Raw genomic sequence first — 20,187 nt, 5'->3', positions numbered from 1 at the left:
AGAGAGCACATTTTCAATAAACCACAGATAATATCTGCTGTGCATAACTGGAAACAAGCTGCAAACTAAAGAACTCCCTAAACTTATTTTAAGTGGCTCCTACACCTAGGCCTCCTAGGGGACTCTCTTAATTTTGAACTACCCTACTGGGTACAATAGCTAAGCTCCGCGAGCTGAGCACTCGCCGACGAGGTCGGTAGGTTACAGATTAAAATCTCTTAAAAGTCAACCTTTCATCTTTTTTAAGGCTGTTAACATGAGTACAAAATTTGTTTGGGTAAGAATTATTGCATAGGAATGTGTGGTGAAGAGCCTTATAAAAAAGAGAACAAAACAGTGAAGGAGTGCATTTGCTTACCAGCTAATTTATCACCAGATTGTTTTTCTGGTCTTAATAACTCATTTTTGGTGTACCTTATACACTTAGGACGTCTTAATAACAAAGTACATTTTCAGGAATCAGTGATAGGGTGTTAGAAATTGAGTTACTGGTTGACTGGGGTATGAGCAACTACAATCCTAGTCAGGGTAAAGGGCAGGAAAACCGTAACTCAACCATGCTTACCCTCTGGTAGCTTGGCTCGAGCAGTCAGGCTTGATTTAGAGGCAATGTGTAAAGTATTTGTGCGGGCCTTCACAGTAAAATAGTGAAAACACCACACAAAAAGGATTCCCCACACCAGGTTAGAAAAATCTGACTTTAATAAATGAAACAAGATCAAAACAACAAAAATCCTTTAGTATAACTGAAGATATTGCATTTTAAAGTTTATAGTGAGAAATAGTGCATTAAGCACAAAGCGCTATTAGGGATATCTGATCTCGCTGGACCGGAATATAGTCACAAGTTCAGGCCAACTGCAATAGAGTGTGGACCAGCTACAGAGACCCAGTAAGGCCTGCTGAAAAAAGTATCTTAAATCTTGCGTGGCTCCGCATCAAAGATGCGTCGGTTCCGAGATGCAGCCAGGCCGCGGTGCAAGGTCCTGTTGCTTTGACGTCGTCGAGGATCCTGTCAATGGGGCTTGCGATGCAAAGTCTGGTATTAGGGATGCGATGCGCAGATGAGTCGATCATCCGTTGATTCCGATGAGCGGTGAAGCTACAACACAAAGTTTCGATGCCGTCGTAGAGGCTGCTTTTGACAAAAAATGTGAGGATCTACACCAGGAAAAGCGTTGCACAGTGGCAATTCTGAAGGCGGTGAGTCGGTCCCAAGATACAGGTGGTGGCAGTGATGCAAGTCTTTTGCAGCGGGTCCAATCCATGCAGGAGCGGCGATGTGTCCATTCTGATCTGTATAATGATACCCTTATAGGATTATAGGATTCGTCCCTTGGGCGTATTTCATTATTTCAATTAATTGAATTAACATTGGAGTTAATGATGAACTCGCTCCAAAATAGGCGACCGTTCATCCCGCTGCCTGCTGCAGATGCGTAGATATGTACATATGTTTTTGTGGATCTCTGTAATAGAGTAATCCCATAGTTATCCTATGGGAGATACAGGCCTTACAGGCCTTACAAAAGCAAAAAACGAATTTAACCTCTTCGATGCTGATAATGGCTCCCGGCCGTCATGCGTCACGTCATGAACGCGCCCGCGATTAGAACCTTCAGCACTGCGGCGGAATCGCGCCGCAGTGATGAGGTTAAGAATTTTTCACTTGCTGGACATGCAAAACTTTAAAGTACATTTCTTGCTTTTAAATACATTGCTCCCTGCCCTCTGGGCCATCCGGGGCCTACCTTGGGTGTGAAATATATCTGTTAAAAAAGATGGTTTCGGCCTGGCACAAGGTTTATTTTCAAATGAATGAATGAATGAATGAAAGTATATTTATAATGTGCAGACTTAGCCCAGAGGGCATCAAGGAGCAGTCCAAACATAAAAGTATATGAAAATACAAACAGAAAATAGTTTAGTAGGCCTGAGAAAAGAGCCAAGTCTTCAGGAGCTTCCGGAAAGTCACCAAAGAGGGTTGGTTGGAAAGTTCGAGGGGGAGGTTGTTCCACAGTTTAGGGGCCTGGGTAGAAAAGACTCTTCCTCCCCATTTCACCTTTTTGAATCTGGGGACAGCAAGCAGATTTCTTGAGGATGAGTGAAGGGTTCTCTTGGGAAAATAAGGACTAACGAGAGTCTTTATACCTTCAGGGCCAGAGCCAAACACAGCCCTATGGGCCAATCAGATGAGGTTGAAGGAAATCCTGGTATGTTTGGGTAGCCAATGGAGATCCTTCCTGGCCTAAGTTACAGATGATAACCTAGGTCGGTTTAGAACCATCCTAGCAGCAGAATTTTGGACCATCTGAAGACGATGGAGGGATTTCTTATTTATGCCCCAATAGAGCCCATTGCAATAGTCAAGCCTGGAAGATACCAGGGCATCTGTTGACTGCTTGCGGGCGTCAGGTGACAGGTAGGGGGCGATGTTTTTCAGCATGCGGATGATATTACAGCAGGTGGATACTGTTCTATTAATCTGAAGGTCAAAAGAGAGGGCCGAATCCATGAGAATGCCAAGGTTCCTGGCCGAGTTGGTGGGTTGGGGGCAGTCTCCCAAGGAGGGAGGCCATCAGTCTTTGGACCAGATGTCGTGGGTTAGTCCAAAGACTACGACCTCCGTCTTCTCTCCGTTGAGCTTCAGGTAGTTACGCACCATCCATTGCGAGACTGCTTCCATGCAGGTTCGAAATTTGGAAGCAGCCTCTATGGTCGGTGAAGTGGTGGAAATGATAATTTGGGTATAGTCTGCATAGGACAATATTTGGTACCCAAAAGATCTTATCACCTTGGCAAGTGGGGTTACATAGATGTTGAATAATAAAGGACTCAGGGAGGAGCCCTGAGGAACCCCTCATTGCACGGCTTGGGGGGAAGACAGAAAACTACCTAGCTGAGCCCTTTGCTGTCTCTGAGAGAGGAAGGAAAACAGAAGACTGAGGGCACTTCCCCTCACCCCTATCCCCTTCAGCCGGTCCACCAGGATTGAAGGGGACAGGGTATCAAATGCTGCTGTGAGATTAGGTAGCACCAATAAAGTGGTCTGCCCTCTGTGCACCTCAGAGCAGATGTTATTAACTACGACAGTGAGGGCGGACTCGGTGCTGTGGGCAGCACGAAACCCATCCTGGGAGATGTCAAGAAGACCCATCTTTTCTAAATATATAGTCAGATGAGAATTAAGGTGGGCTTCGAGTATCTTTGCTGGGGCTGGAAGCAGAGATATTGGTCTGAAGATTTTTAGGACATCAGGGTTTAGGGAAGGTTTCTCTAAAAGAGGCTTAACAACTGCTGATTTCCAAGGAGTTGGAAAAGAACCCTCGTCAATGGCCATGTGCATAACCTGCAAGAGAGGAGGGAGGACGGTCTCTCTGCAGGACTTCGAAATTTTTAAAGGGCAGGGATCAAGAGGCGAACATGATTTAGTGGCATAGAGGAGGCGAATTAATTCATCCTGCGTCAAATGGGGAAAGCTAGAGAAATTGGACGAGGAACCCAATTCAAGGGTCTCAATGTGTGAAGAGGAGGAGGGGGGGGAGGGCAAGGGTGCACTGTTGGCATCCAGTTTGGTATTGAGAGATTTAAGGGACGTATAAATGTCAGAAATTTTGGAGTGGAAGAAGCCTGCGATATCATCGCAGAGCTCCTGCGGCTCATTCACTGATTCAGTGATTTTAGGTGTTGACAGAGTGTCAATGATTTTAAAAAGCTCTCTAGATGATTTCAATGAAGTGGTAATCTTGCTGAAGCATAATAAGCCATATTATGTCATCTCTAAGTATAGGATAGCTCAAAATAATATTAGAAAATCAGGAGCAAGAGCTCTTGTCCACCCAGTTGGGTGGCATGATTCCTCATTCGGCAACTCCTTGTTAACTCCTTGTTAGGCTGGCACTGCAATGCCCAACACGCATCAACAATGGGGCTTTTTGCCAGAGATCTTTTTGAGAAAACTGCAGTTTAAAAAGAGATATAAATGTGTATAAATTGGAAGTAAAGTGTGAGAGTTAAAAATGACTAAGAGACACCAATGACTTACTCATTCTGGTGGTGGATCTTGTCATTGTTAAAAAATTGGGGAAAACAATGAAGGAAAGTAATGTTCCTCTATGTTTTAGGTTTCAATCAGGGTCATCATGTTTCTTGCCATAATTTCTTAAGGATCTGTGGAAATTAGTCAGGACCAAACTGACAATATCCTAATTTACATGAAACAAGTGTGGTTCATTTGATACCTATATTCAGGCATAAGGCAATACACTTAATATAAAATTTGTACCCTAAGGTATTACATTTGAAAACCACATGTTGAGCAGTAAAGTGATCGGCATGGTATTGTGCTGATAACCTACCCCCATCTGTAATCCTGAAGGTTAATTTTTTCAGCTTGGAATGACAGTTTAAAACTGCACACGCAGGCTCTGGAATGACAGAATTGATGAATGGGAAGGAGAAAACTGGACACAGTGACACTCCAGCTGGAGTAACCAGGCACTGTATAACATTTTAACATAACATAACATAACAGGCGTTAGCCATTTTTAAACGGCTACTTAAGTGGGTGGCACAATCAGTGCTTCATGCCTACTAGTGGCATTTAAATTCCAGGGCTTGGACAAATGTAGTGCCCTTTATTAGAGTCTTATAACTAAATTAAATATACCAGTAGGGGATTAGCCAATATTGTCATGTTTAGAGGAGAGAAGACGAGCATTATTGTATTGTATTGTATTGTAGGTGTACTTATATAGCGCGGTCCTGTCGCCCCAAGGGCATCCTGGCGCTTGAGATCCGGTCAACAACACTTCCACTGCTCAGACATCCCTAGGGAAGAGATGCGTTTTTAGGGCTTTCCTAAACAGGAAGTAGCCCCTTTGACTTCTCAAAGGGAGTGGCAGGGAGTTCCGGAGTTTGGCCGCTGCGACACTAAACGAGCGGCCACCCATCCTTACTCTCTGGAACCTCGGAACCACAAGCAATTGTGCCGAAGAAGAGCGAAGGGACCGCGAGGCAGAGTACCAAGCGAACATATTCTGCAGTGGCACTGGGCCCTGTCGATGTACCGCCTTAAACACTAGGCACGCCGCTTTATACAATACACGCAAGTGCACCGGCAACCAGTGTAGGTCCCTTAAGGCTAAGGTGGAGGAGCTAAGGTTAGGGCGAGAGAGAGCCAGCTTAGCGGCCATGTTCTGCACCCGTTGTAACTTCCCCTGCAGATTTTTTGGGGCCTCCAGAAGCAGCGCGTTGCAGTAGTCTAAACGACTCAGTATGGTCCCGCGCACTACTTCCGGCCTGGCCTGCTCAGGGAGAAGGGGCAAGACTTTACGCAGCATGCGTAACAGCATCATGCACGTGGAGATGGTCTTATTAACATGCATGTCCAGCTGTAAATTTGGGCAGAAAATCACCCCCAAGTTACGAGCTGACTCCGCGGCCGACACTGTCTCGGGGAAAGTAGATGGCCAGAAGTTCTCCGGAAGTACCCGAGGAATCCGGTCCATGGAGCAGTGGAGCAACTCGGTCTTTGTGCTGTTGAATTGCAATGAATTGGCCCGAAGCCAATCCGCTGTAGCTGCCATGCAGCGATGGAATGTCTCCAGCGGGACCGCATTATTTCCTTCCAGGGAGAAGACCAGCTGGGTATCATCAGCATAATTGAAAGCCGAGATACCAAAAGATTTTATAAGCTGGACCAGAGGGCGGAGGTAAAGATTGAAAAGTATAGGGCTGATGGCCGAGCCCTGTGGAACCCCCTGCCCTACTTTCCGCAACTCCGATCGGAAAGAAGGAAGCGCGACCATCTGCTGCCGGTTGTTGAGGTAGGATACCAGCCAGTCTCTTGCCCCCTCTGTGACCCCGCACTCCTCCAGCCTCCTGATGAGGGTCCGATGGCAAACCATATCGAACGCGGCCGACATGTCGAGCAGCACCAGAAAGGCTGCCCGACCACTATCGACACGCGAACGAAGGTTGTCAAGTACGGTTACCAGCGCGGATTCTGTCCCATGCGCTGGACGGAAACCAAACTGTGTCTCATCGAACCACCCGATTTCTTCCAAGAAGACCGAAAGGGAGCGGGTCACCAACTTTTCCACGATCTTAATAGGAAAAGGGAGCAAAGAGATCGGCCTGTAGTTGTAAAGACAGGCGGGTGGTTCGATGAGACACAGTTTGTCACTGCGTTGACAGTGGTAACGTGCTTAGAGTCCTAATACCAGCAGAACCTATGTCAGAAAAAGTGGAGGTGGAAAGTAAAAAGTCGGGTTGGGGAGGAAGACCACCTGAATGCTGTCAGGTCTAACCCTAGGTGAACCATGTCCCCTCTAAATTAGTTTATGCTCATGGGAGCACATAAGTCCGGCAGCGCTGTAACAACAATGGAATGTGGCAGGGAATGGGAGGGACTGGACAAGCTACAACAGAATTCGGGTGGGGTGGGAAGGACAGGGGCAAGCATCAGCAGAAAGCGTAAAGGTTTGGTAGGGATGAGGCCAGCAAAAAAATATGCAGGTGGGACAGAAATGGCAGGTGTTAGCAACAACACCAGCGAGGGGTTGGGGAGAGACGGTTTGCAAACACATGCACTCTTATAGAGTGTTGGAACTACAATAACAAAGTACCTCCAAAAGCACACGAGCAGGGGAAGTACACTGGGCTTAGAGAGAACGCAGTACTTGGGGCATGCAAAAGGGGAGGTACAAACACATGAAAAAGAAGTGAATCCGGCATACTCTGGCCAATAAAAAGCAAGGAAATGAGAGTGACGATGAACCCAACCAATGGTAAGTAATAAGTGGACTCTAATCCACTTTAAGCTAACAGAATTTTTCACCAGCGACAGAGCATGCGCTGGTTCTGGCGAGATTTGACCTCACATCTCATCCTGCTCTCTCACTTGACCAAATATCGTGATTCTGAGAATATGACTATATTTTTCATTGTCTCAGTTGCCTTATTTGCCACAGTTGGGAATGCATGGAGGTGATATACGTTGCTGATGTTCAATATGTGCCAAGCTATGCAAACAGCATCTATGCATGCCCTTTTGTTTTGCAGTGGAGAAGTGTGGCTCAATGGTTAGAGCAGCAGACCCTGATGCAGAGGTTTATCCCGGGACCAAGGTTCAATTCCGCGCCTCGGCGGGTCTTGGGCTAAAAAAATTCCACGGACCTGATAATTCTCGCCTCGGTGCCTATTCCAATCATTGAGTCCCACTCTGCAACTCTGGGCAATAGCTTGCTTAATCTCCACAACGGCCCCCGCAACACTAAGGATGCCTGGCCTCCACCTTGGGGGTGCCCAGGAGTGGACGCCTCACAGGGAAAGCCAGGATGGGTTCCACAGCGGTATTCGTACAAGCGCCTTGAGACCCTTGCGGTGCGCTATACAAGTATCAATTTTTTACATTTACATGTTAGCACATGAAAGTCATAAATATTGGTTTTCTCTATACCTTTTGTGAGGTGTGGGCAACGAAACAGGACGTACTTCCGAGAACAGGCATTACTTTTGGTTTCTCAACCACCATGAACTATCTTGCCACCCCAGAAATTCATTCTATTACTATGTTATGATGGAACGTTAACACAACTTGTAGATAATTACATTCTTCCTAATTGCACCGTTTAGACAAAAGTCTCTTGAAATTATTTATAAAAATTATGATTATCAAATAGAATAAAAACACTTCCTCTGTGCACACAAACTCAGAGATGTGTCTTATCCTGCGAGGGACTCACCAGTGGCATATGGTTGACGTTCTTCGGAATTCATGACACTTGAAGTTGATAAATAAATACTTGTGATCCCACAAACGCCCACTATATTTTTTCGTAGAGAGTTAATAAACCCATTGTACAATGAGGTAACAGTATTATGGAGTGCTTGTGGCTACTGTTATGATTTTCACTTCCAGCACTAGACGCTAGTAGAACGTCTAAACATACAACTTGTAACCGAAAACGGCCCACTTTTTAAAGTAAAAAGTTCTAAAACAAGTGCAACGGTTAAGTTCATAATTGAATGCACGCGGCGACAGGCTACATGTTGCTGCATTGAAATCTTTCAAAGGTGTTCGACAATCTGAGAAACGCTGTTTGTCACGAGAAAGAGAGAGAGAGAGTGTTTACATTTCATATGTTTAATAAAAAAGTGAAAAACAAGTCACCCTGCATTTTGTGCAGTTGCGTAACTATTCTAGAAATGGTGACATTCGAAGTTATAACATATTTCGATTAAGGTATATCCGTGAAAATGTTCTCTCATAACAGATAAGCGGGGAATAAAAAAATTTTCTTGTGAGAGCAGCCACATAGTGGTTAAAAAATATAACCGAAACTGTATTAATTAGCACAAAAAGGCTACAACTATTATAATTCTAAAGGATAAGCACAATAGAAAATATAGTTTTTTATTGCACATTTATTCATTTTTCAGAATATGATGAAGATTTTGAAGATGACGAATATAAACCAGACGAAGAAGTTAATGAAGAGGAAGAGGTTAAAGACATGATGAATGGAAAGTCGCTGTCAAACGGGGATCATGAAAGAGATGATTTAGACCTTGAAATGGAGGGTACAAACTCATCAAAACAAGCACAGGAAGCGTCTGACAGTGAGAAAGAGGAGAAAGACGCATACTCTGACACGGAGTTTGAGCATGGAGAAAAACAAGGTTAGTCATCACTAATGCGATTTTGCATTTCTGACTGCACTTCTGAGTGGCAGAGAGGGGCTGTCATTTAGTTTTTTTTACTCTCATCTTCTCTTGCACATCCTCGTTATCTGTCTTTGTCTATTCACAAATGAAATGGGATTGGTTCAGGTTTTTTCTTCTCTATGGTACCATTGTAGCATACGAAATAGTACAAAAAGAAATGTCTAACTCTTAATAAATTCAACATCCATGAATATTCCATTCCAAGCAGGCAATCTCAATACACTGTAATTAGATCCAAGAGCTACACCGGTCAAGAAAGGCCCTCTCCCCATGTTAAGCGCGTATTACAGCATGGGTCTGTAACGAGTACTATGGTTTTTTTTTTATTTATTTAGTTAGTGTTTTGTATCGTGACATCCAATAGGATGTCAGACACTTTATATAAGCTCGATAGATGTAAAATTGACACTTTGTAGTGGTAACGTGCAATTGCATAGATGTATGTGATATAATAAGTGTAATTACACAATTTACAAAGGTCCAGTGCAAAGGAAAGAAAAAAAAAGTACGGGGCAGACTTACAAGCCCCGTGTGCCACTTTTGCGTCATTTTTCCCATGTTAAAAACGACGCAAAAGTGGCGCCAGGGGCTTGTAAATCTACCCCTACGTGTATATGATATTTTGGCACTTCAGCAGCAGAGGGTGTTCGAGGACAATAAAGTAAGTTCAGAGTGCAAATTTGTTAGCTCAGTGGTCAATCCCTCTAGCCGCTAGGCATTGTGTAATTTAGCCACCAGTAATATGAAATAATGAAGTGTAGCGGTGATTCGCATCAATGGACTGTAAGACAGCTCAACAGGATGTGGTTTGTATTTTAAGGTATGGTAATTTTTCAGAAGTTTTTAAATTCCAGTGAGACAATTTTTTGGGCACCACGATTTGGGACATAGTCTTTTTATTGGAGGATACATAGGCCCAGATTTGCAGGTAGCATCCCTTCTGCAGAGGTCGTGTTACAGATTTTCGAAGCAAATCCCAGGATTGAGCAGGTTAGAAAGAACACTTTATTGCATCAAGTTGTTTCCAGTTTTAGACTGCTGGTGATGCAAAGCAATCAATCAATCAATCAATCAGGGCATTGTAAAGCACGCTACTCACCTGTGAGGGTCTCAAGGGGGGGGGACTCTCCATTCGGCTGAAGAGCCAGGTCTTGAGGGTCTTCCCGAAGGTGTCCAGGTAGCGCGTCTGATGTCTACCGGTAGCTCTTTTCAGGTCTTGGCTGCGATGTGAGAGAACGATCTTCTGCCTGATCTGACTCTGTGGATCCGCTGGGTTTCAGACAGTGCGAGATTGGATGATCGCAGGTTTCTGTTGGGTACGTGGAAGTTTATTCTATCGTTGAGGTATTTAAGCCCTTTGTTGTGCAGGCACTCGTAGGCGTGAGTGAGAATTTTGAAGGTGACTCTCTTCTCCACAAGGAGCCAGTGGAGTCGCCGCAGGTGTTGGCTGATGTGTTTGTGCCTGGGGATGCCGAGGACGAGTCTAGCCGCGGTGTTCTGTATTGTTTGCAGTTTTCGGAGCAGGGACTTGTTGATGCCGGCGTAGAGTGCATTGCCATAGTCGAGTTTGCTGGTGATGAGTCCGTGGGTGACTGTTTTCCTTGATTTGGGGGGGATCCATTTGAAAGTCTTTTGGAGGATGTGGAGGGTGTTGAAACAGCTGGAGTTGATGGCGTTGACTTGTCTGTTCATGGTGAGTGATGAGTCGAGTATGAGGCCAAGGTTCTTGGCGTGGTCTGAGGGGGTAGGTGGGCTTCCGAGGGCGGTGGGCCACCAAGAGTTGTCCCATGCTGAAGGGGTTCCTCCGAGGACGAGGACTTCTGGTTTCTCGGCATTGAGTTTTAGGCAGCAGATGGTCACTTCTTGCATTCCTCTCTGGAAGTTGAGTTTTGCGGTGGTGCGGTCTTTGGTGAAGGAGAAGATGAGCTGGGTGTCGTCAGCATAGGATACAATGTTGAGGCTGTGTTGTCGGACAATATCTGCGAGGTGGGGCTATGTAGATGTTAAAGAGGGTCATGTTCTGAGATGACCCTTGAGGTACTCCGCAGGTGATGTCGGTGGGGCGGAGAGGAAGGGTGGCAGTCTGGTCCTTTGGCTTCTACCGGTGAGGAACAAGAGGATCCAGTCTAGAGCAGTTCCTTGTACGCCGGCCTCGCGTAGTCTGGTGATGAGTGTGTGATGAGAGACGGTGTCGAAGACTGCGGACAGGTCAAGGAATATGAGCGCCGCAGAGTGGCTCTGGTCCAGAAGGGTGTGGATGTTTTCTGTGGCAGCGAGTAGGGCAGTTTGGGTGCTGTGGTTGGCTCGGAATCTGGAGTGGGATGGTGTGTTCTTCAATGAACCATGTCAGTTCCCTGTTGACTGCTTTTTCTGCCACTTTGGTTGCGAAGGGGAGAAGCGAGATGGGCCGGTAGTTTTTGAGGTTGGTGAGGTTCACCGTGGGTTTCTTGAGCAGGGGCCTGACTTCGGCGCGCTTCCAGTCATCTGTGAATGTGCCTGTTTTGAAGGTGGTGTTGACTGTGCGAGGGGCAGGAGTAAGTGGGGGCCCCCCCAAGTGGATGCTTTTCATGGCCGCGGTGGTGTCCGTGGTCGTGATTGGTGTCCAGTTGGAGATGGTGGGCTGGCTGGTGTCTTGGGGAGGCGAGGGGCTGGCTCAGGTGTCTTGAGGGAAGTCTTTGAAGTTGTCGTAGACTGTTCTGATCTTGAGGTAGAAGAAGGTTCCAAGCTTGTCACAGAGATCCTGGGACGGTTGGTGTCTGTGGCTTCGCTGCGTGGATTGGTGAATTCCCGGATGACGTTGAAGAGTTCCTTGGAGTTGGTGAGGATTTTGTTGTGGATGAAGTTCTTTTTGATAGTACTGCATTGGTTGTGGTAGTCTGTTATGGCAATCTTGTAGGTGGAGTGGCAGTCAGTTGTCTTAGTATTCCTCCACTTCTTTTCCAGGCGTCTGCAGGTGCTTCTGGCTTCATGGAGAACGGTGGTGAACAGGCGGCTTTTCTGGGTCGTTGTTTGCCGGGGTTGCGTAGCGGGACAAGCTTGTCTGCACAGTTGGAGATCCATGTGTGGAGCTCTCTGACTGCGGTGTTTGCGTAGGATGGCCAGGTGTGGTTGTCTCCGGAGAGGATGGATTTCTTTTGCTCACTGGTGATCTTATTCCAGTTCCTTTGTGGGCGTGCGGGGCTGGTTGTAGGTGTTTTGGGTTTCTTGACTGTGAAATGGTCGCAGTGGTGGTCAGGACACGGTGTGGCGTTGTCTGGCTGAAACGGCTGCTGTTTCCTGCAGCAAAGATGGGGTCGAGGGTGAGCCCTGTCCTGTGTGTCGGTGTGTTGACAAGTTGGTTGAGTCCGATGCTGATGAGGTTATCACAGAGGATGGATGAGTTGTGGTCACTGGCGTTGTCTAGGTGGAAGTTGAGGTCTCCGATGAGTATGTAGTTCATTGAGCTGCGATGAAGTCAATGATGGAGGTGGTAAAGGGGGGCCAGGGGGTCTGTGGATGAGTGTCACATGGAGTGTGGTCTTGGGGCGGGTCCTGATCTGGAAGTGCAGGTGATCGGCGGAAGGGAGGGTCTCACTGGGGTTTGTGAGGCGGAGGGTGTTTTTGTGGACTATGGCGAGGCCTCCTCCCCGGTGGTTGAGGCAGTCCTTCCTCTGGATTGTGTAGCCATCCTGGATGGCGGTGTTGATGTTGGGGGCGCATGCGGCGTTGGTCCAAGTCTCTGTGAAGAAGACGACGTCTTTTGAAAGAGAGTCGAGTAGGTTCCAGATTTCCATGGCGTGCTTGTGTATGGAGCGCACGTTGAGGAGGATGCAGCTGAGGGTGTTGTCGGTGTTGGTGCTGGTGGTGGTCAGGGTGGTGGTGAGGGTCCGGCGGCAGCGGATGTAGGAGAACTGTCCCTGGGTCGTGTTTAGTGAGGCCAGTTTGCTGTCTGTGTGTCTTCTTGGGTTGAGTGTGAGGAGGTTGGTGGTGTCATAGCGGTGGGTGGTCGGAGATCCAGGGTTACTAGCACTGGCCGCGGTCAGGTCACGGACGGGTGCAGACTGACTTGCCTTAGGCGCGCCTCGGGCACGCCAGCAGCCCAACCATGCAGCGCCTGCCATAGGGAAGGGGGGCAGGAACGGGCAGCTGGGAGGCAGGAGCGGGGCCGGTAACGGCGGGAAAAACCAAGCGAAAATACAGGAGAGCAGAGTAAACCAAGGGTAACAGTAGAATTGGCAGCGCATAAGATCACAAATATCACAAAATACAACAAGGCATATATAACGATAGCAAGAGTTACACGAGGGGAAAATCACCTGATGGCACAGAGCAGGCTTGAACCCTATCTGGGTAGGGCCAAGGGGGTCCTCATTGGAGCAGAGCACCGCAGAGCTGCTGGGAGCAGGGGTCAAATGTCGTGGGTCAGGGTGCTCCAGGTCCCGGGAGCTGCCCCTAGAAGCAGAGAAAGTTGGGGAGCGCCGTTGCGCTCTCTGCAAAGCTGGCGGGGGACCCAGGATACCGTCCCAGGGCACCCAAGAAACTGAGAAAGTTGGGGAGCATCGTCTCAACCCCCATGCAGGTGCCCAGGGGACCAGGATCCCAACCCTGTGCCCCAAAGAAGACAAAGTCGGGGAGTGCTGTCTTGCCCCCGTGAACCTGCATGGGGGCCCATGACCCAATCCCTAGGCCGGATGGCCAGCGGGAGGAGGATGGAGTGCCATTGCACCTCCCCGTCCCTAGGCAGCCGGCCGCAGCACCAACGTCTGCACGCAGGAACAGGCAGGTCTAAATAAAGGGGCCGGGTGTGGGCTCACCGAGCTGCTCTTCAAGGCAAGAAAGGCACATGGAGTGCCCAGGTGTGACAGGGCACCCCGAGAAAAAGTAGGGGAATCCAGCACAGCATGCCCCGACGGAGGTGCTACTACAATATGCACGCGCCTAGGAGAGAGTCCCATCATGCCTTGCAGGGCCTGGCTTTGGTGGAAAATGGTTCTTTTTCTGGCATCTGGTGACTGTCGGAGGAGGGGATCTCCACCAAATTGAAGAAACTGTGCAGCGGGGCTGCAGAAGCAGCACACGTTCCCCCCAAAAGAGTTGGAAAGTCCCCAGCCTAAGTCTCTGGTGACTCTGAGAAAGTAACCCTGCAAGAGTTTTGGAACTCTTTCAAGCCTTCCTAATGCTGGAACGTTTGGTCTATAGCTTGGACAGCTGAAGATTAGTGCTACACCTAGGTGTGAGAAGGTTAATATGGGTTATCATATTTGAGACATCTCTAGGGGTGTAAAGGTGAAATTGCACAGTGATACATTTACATTAAGGTTGTCCCTTGGGGTTTAGGATTTGCATGTAGTATCTTATGCCAAATGTGAGTATATGTGCTGGCATTCTTTAGGGTTGCCTGATTATAGCTGCGTAGTCATGTAATGATATAGATGATGGCTTTTAGGAGCTGTATTTGAATTGTGTTATTCATGCTAATAGTTATGATAAGTACTCCTCACTCCCAGTCATGCTTAGACATGCATTCTTGCTACTACTTAAGTTGAATAACAAGACTGGCAGCCACTGTGATTAAAATTTGTTGTCAGTATTAGGTACTCTCGGTCAGGGTTATATGTAACTATGGCATGTGTTCCCATTATGAAATGCTTGTTGAAATAATGGGTAGACACTTGCTTGGTGCCATTGGTAAGGGCCCTCACTCCAAGTTATGGTTAACCCGTGGCATTTGGGGGCAGATAATGTTTATACATGCAAGTGGTGGTACTAGACCTCCCTCCTGTGGGAGGGGTGTGAATGTTTACGCATTGTAATCAAGAAGCATTTCAGTCTTCTTACTTATGTTTGTAAACTGCTGCATAGTATTGAGTAGTGTTTGTGTAATAAATGTACTTTTCCTTTTTTCTAAAGAAAAGCACAGACTAGACTATCATTTATTGAGTGTTAATATTGCGTATCTGAGAATGGTGATTACTAGGCCTCACCACATCCCTTGAGTAGGCTTTGGACTGGTCTGTGATGCTACCCTATGATAGTCAAGCGCTAAAATGGGATGTTGTTTGGTTCCCAGTGCAGGACAAGTGTAGACCCATTACATTTGCAAGCCACACAACTAATGCCTCGTTTTCCAACGACATGGTTATCTTCAAATCAAAGTATCCTAATGAGATTGATACACACTCTTCAATAGGCTTGCCATATGTATCGACCTCTGTTACAAAGCACACCAATACTCACATGGATCGCTGCATGATTAATAGTTGAAAATTCAATAAAAACAGGTGTATGTTTCACCGCATGTATTGATAGAGGAAGTGTACTAGATTACCAGCATAAACATTTAACATTTACTGCTAGAGTGTTCCATAACAATAGCAGCATGAATTTCTGTGGCATTAGAACTGCGCTTTAGAAGATAAAGTGAATATTATTCCAAATGGTCAGTCATATTATTCAAATATCAGTTTTAAATTTGTTTTAGAAATACTCTATTCCCATAGTGCAACACCACTAAACATTAGCCTGAAAATGCATTAATATCAGATTTTCATTTTGTTGTAATTAATCCCCATTCCAGAATAAAAACGTTCCTTTTTCTAACTATACACATATTATTGCTTTGAAAACCAGTTCTCCATTTCAGATAAATGCATACGGCTGGTAGTTTTCTAAAAGCACACTTTATCTCCTGGCATCAGCTTTTCCTGTTTTATATTTACACAGGGTTGACCTCCAAATACCAGCTTGTCATTGTATGCTTCTGTGGCATAATATCAGCAATAAAAAATATTTCAATACTAAGGGGTCCATTATGATGTCGGGCGGATTGCCTCCGCCAGGCTGGCGGTAGCCACCGGCGGCCTGGCGGAGGAAATACGCCCGACATCTATGCCTGGATTTCCCCCCCGCTGTATTAGGATGGCGGGGGGGGGGAGCGCGGCGGACGGAAAGACCGTATGTGGACACCGCCAGCCATATTACAATGGCCATATATAGGTGCCTTTCCGCGGCGGCAATGCCGCCACGGAAAGGCAGGCGGTGTTTGCTGCGGCTGCCCCCTACGGGGCACCCAGGTGATGCCGGGTTAGGGGGAGGATGGGGGGGTACCTATGGTACCCCCCACATTTGCATATGCAAAGCGGCAGCGGTGCCTGTCGCTTTGCACATGCAAATGCGTTCACGAGTGTTTTGCATTGTTGCGGGCGGTGCAGAGTGCACCGCCCGCCACAATGCAAAACATGGAGGACGTGTCCGCCACAGTGGCGGCCACATCCTAATTCCCCCTACGGGACCCACGCCCTTATGGCGGGAGGTCCCGTTCTCCGTTAGGGTGGCGGATCCTAATGAGGCCCTAAGTATTGTCAAAACTATATTGAAGATACAATATCAACTCTGCATTTTCACTGTATAAAGTACAAAAATATTGACAAAAAATATAGTGAAATAAAGATCACTATTTTTTTTTTTGTTCAAATCTGTTTTTATTGTGAACACAGCGATAAGCCTACAACCCCTTTCCGGAGCCGGCCGCGCATAGAAGAGTCAGTAGGTAGAACTAGACAGGGGAGATGAAGTCGTTAACACAGCGCCCTGCCTACAACCCCCGGGGGGGGGGGGGCCGGCCGCGTGGCGTAGAGGAAAGCATGGCAAGAGGTGGACTTAAGCCGGCAATTCGTCGTTGTGTGGGGTAGGCACGCATTTGAAGAACAGCAATGGTGTCACATTTTCAACAGGCCCAACAGGGGCCTAACTGCCCCAAAGAGGGGTGGAAGCCAGAGAGGCAAGTAGGAAGGAAGGAAAGTCAGGAAAGGAGCTAGCAGCGACAAGATGGAGAGGAGGTAAAGGGGCGCACCCGTGACTACATACAAGGAGTGCAAAGCACAAAGCGGTGCTGGGGTTAGCGGTTAAAAGTCCAGTCTGCTGGGGTCGGCAGGGATGAGGGCATCCTCGAATAATTGCAGAGCTCGGAGTCTGGGAGGCATGTGTCGGGCATAACTAACCGAGCACAAGAGGCGCACTAGGGGTTCCCACACTGCCTTGAAGCGCACCCCCCTGAATTGTATCCGCGCTGTGAGTAGTTCCATAGTGAGGACCTGCCAGAGGCGCACGAACCAGGATGCTATCGGCGGCGCCTCTGGTCGTTTCCAGTATAGGGCAATGAGCTGTTTGGCAGCACCTAGCATGTGGAGGGTGAGGATCCAGTCGCTGCGCGTGAGGGCCCTAAGCGCGGGGGGTCGAATGCCCAGTAGGAGTGTGCAAACCTCTTCAGGGAGGGGAAAACCCAACACCTTCTTAATGTGACTGAGGACCTCCTTCCAAAAGACAGCTAGGGCAGGGCAGGACCACCAGATGTGTATGAAGTCGCCAGTCGCAGTGCCGCACCTCCAGCACAACGGCGAGGAAGCGGGGAACATTTTGCTGAGCCGCAGGGGGGTGTAGTACCATTGCGTCAGCATTTTGTATGCGTTTTCCCTTTGCGGGATGCTGCGGTAGATTTTGGGGATGTCGGTCCAAAGCCGAGTCCATTGAGAGGGCGTGATGTCAGCGCCCGTCACCGATTGCCACTGTTTCTGGTAGGGGTGTGCAGGTGGGGCGGTGGGGTGTTGCAAGATGCTGTATATCTGAGAGATGAGCCGTTTCAGTCCCCCGAGGGATCGTGCCAGCTTCTCAAAGGGGGTATACGGCCTAGTAGCAGCTTGGTACATGTCCTCCCCCGAGGTCCAGTGACGCAGCTGTGTGTATTGTAAGTGGGCGGTGGGGGGGAGCCTGAATTCCTCCCTGCAGTCTAGCCATGCTTTAGGCGATCCGCCAAGAAAGAGGTCTCCCGCAACTCTACAGTCGCCTTGCGTCCAGCTCTCGAAAGCTCGGGTCCGGGCGGCTGGGGGGAAGTGTGGGTTGCCCGCAATGGGAGTATGCGGGGAGGGAAACGTAGTAAGACCCTTGGCCACTGCCACCCTGTCCCATACCTCAAGAACCGTCCTCGTGGGGACCGCAAGATATGCACTTCTGGAGCGCGCCACTCGCGGTAGCCAAGGCAGGTCCCATATGGTGCGCCCCGTGACCGAACGGTCCATGTGGAACCAGTGCTTGTCGCTCTCGCGTGCACCCCATTCGATCACGTACCGGAGGTGTGACGCCCAATAGTAGTGGAGGAGGTTCGGGCAGGCAAGACCGCCCCTGTCTCTCGGTTCCATCAGGACTTTCTGCGAGAACCGGGGTTTTTTGCCCCCCCATATGAAGGACGTGAGGTCGCGTTGAAGGTTTCTGATGCAGTGGATCGGGATCGGGGTGGGAAGGCACTGGAAAACATACAGAATGCGGGGGAGGACGGACATCTTGACAGCGTTGAGCCGCCCTAGCCAGGAGACCATCAAGGGTTTCCATTTCCGCAGGTCAGCCAGGACTTCCCTGCGGCAGGAGGCCCAATTTCTCGAGGACCACGAGTCAAGGTGGGGCGTGAGATCCAGGCCCAGGTATTGAATGTGGCTGTCCGCCCAGCGGTAGGGCGTGATCCCCTGTAGGAAAGAGATCTCCTCGACGGGGACGGTAAGGTTGAGCGCCCAAGACTTGGCATGATTGATTTTAAGACCGGACGCTTGTTCGAACAAGGAGAGGGCTTTGTGCACCGCTGGGAAGGAGATCCGAGGGTTCGTAAGAGTAAGAATCAGGTCGTCGGCGAAGAGTGCCACCTTGTTCACGCGCCCTCCGTGGGGGACACCATGAATATCGGGGGTACGCCTAATCAGCTCCGCCAGTGGCTCCACAGCGAGGGCGAACAAGAGCGGCGACAGTGGGCACCCCTGTCTCGTGCCCCTGTGGACCGAGAGTGGCGGTGTCAACTGGCCATTGACCCGAATCCGGGCTTGTGGTCCTAAGTAGGGGGCCATACACCTGGAGATCATAATAGGGCCAAGACCCAGTCTCTGGAGGACCGCCCGGAGGAAGGTCCAATCGATCCGGTCGAAGGCTTTTTCTGCGTCCAGCGAGAGGAGACAGGCCGGTATTTTCCAATGGTGTACCTTTCCCACCAAGTGCGCCAGCCTGCGGACATTGTCAGCTCCCTGGCGGTCTCGGATAAATCCCACCTGGTCCGGGTTCACCAGGCCCGGCATGTGTGGGTCGAGACGTTTGGCCAAAACCTTGGTATAAATCTTAAGGTCAGTGTTAAGGAGGGCGATGGGGCGGTAAGAGGCGCACAGGTCCGGGTCTTTCCCAGGTTTGGGGATCAGGGCTATTTCCGCCAGACCCATGTCATGGGAGGGACCGACGGTGTCAGAAAAGGAGCTGTATAGTCGCAGCAGATGCGGGCGGAGTTGGGTCAAGAACAGCCGATAGAAGGCCAATGGCAGACCGTCCGGCCCCGGGGTTTTCCCCACGGGGAGATCTTTAACAGCCTCCGTTATTTCCTCCTCCTGCAGGGGGCTCTCCAGCGAGGCCGCACATGCTGGGGACAGGGTAGACCCCCGGTAGTCTGCGAGGACGGCCTCACGGGCCTCCGGGGAGGTGGGCTCCTCAGCATATAGGGAGGAGTAGTAAGCAACAAAGGCGGCCTGCTTGGCCTTCTCGGAGGTGGCGCAGGTGCCGTCTTGCTGCTTGACGTTAGCGATGTGGGCTCTAGCGGTGCGTGCCCGCAGCCTGCCGGCCAGTAGACGGCCAACCTTGTCCCCACCCTCGTAGTACCGTTGCTTGAGTGCTAGCAGGGAATGTTCCGCCTTGTTGGTGCGTAGGGTGCGGAGTTGCCCCCGCAGGTTAGCTAGAGCTCTCTTCGACGCCCGTGAGGGGGAAGTCCGGTCCCGGGCCTCCGCTAGCTTGATGTCGCTAGCCAGGTCGGTTTCCATCTTGGACTCAGCCCTCCTCCGCGCCGCCGCCAGGGAGGTGATGTGACCCCGAATGGTGGCCTTGAAAGCGTCCCAGACCGTCTGAAACGGCAGTTCGGGGGTGTCGTTAACGGCGAAATACGAGTCTATGGCGTCACGGATGCTGGCGACATCGTCCGGGTCCCGAAGGATCCTCGGGGGGAGCGTCCAACGGCGTTCACGAACGGCTTGGGACAGGGGGTCCTGCAGTAGGAGCTCCACGTGAGCGTGGTCTGACAGGGAGATGTCGGAGATAGCAGAAGCCAAGGAGTCCCGGGCCACCTCAAGGGAGGCGAAGAGATAGTCGATTCGGGAGTATGTCCTATGAGAGTGCGAGTAGAAGGAGTAGTCCCGGGTCCCCGGATTGTGGTAGCGCCACACATCCACAAGTCCCAGGTCCCTGAGCTGTGTTTTAAGAGTGGAAGACATTGCTCCCGCTCCAGTAAAGGAGGCTCCCGCCCGATCTAGCTCGGGGTCCCAAACAAGATTGAAATCGCCGCCCAGGATCACATTACTATCGCCCGAAGGGAACTGCTCCCGCAGGAGTGTCTGGAGGTATTTGTCCTGCGACTGGTTGGGGGCATACACACACCCAAGCGTGAACTGCGCACGGCCCAGCTGC

The 20,187-nt window shown here is 49.4% G+C and overlaps 1 protein-coding gene across 3 annotated transcripts in view; it reads left to right on the top strand.

Moving 5' to 3' along the window:
* Window positions 1-20,187, top strand: part of ERICH3 (glutamate rich 3) — a 569,740-nt gene that overhangs the window by 320,114 nt on the left and 229,439 nt on the right. For all 3 annotated transcript variants that reach the window (XM_086953866.1, XM_086953868.1, XM_086953865.1), the window contains exon 11: window positions 8,446-8,685. In XM_086953866.1, coding sequence (XP_086809992.1) covers window positions 8,446-8,685 — 240 coding nt within the window. The remainder of the gene's footprint in view (window positions 1-8,445; window positions 8,686-20,187) is intronic.

The sequence above is a fragment of the Lissotriton vulgaris genome, chromosome 1_1, assembly GCF_964263255.1.
Source record: "Lissotriton vulgaris chromosome 1_1, aLisVul1.2, whole genome shotgun sequence".
Classification (NCBI taxonomy): Eukaryota; Metazoa; Chordata; class Amphibia; order Caudata; family Salamandridae; genus Lissotriton; species Lissotriton vulgaris.
This window is presented reverse-complemented; position numbering and strand designations above follow the sequence as displayed.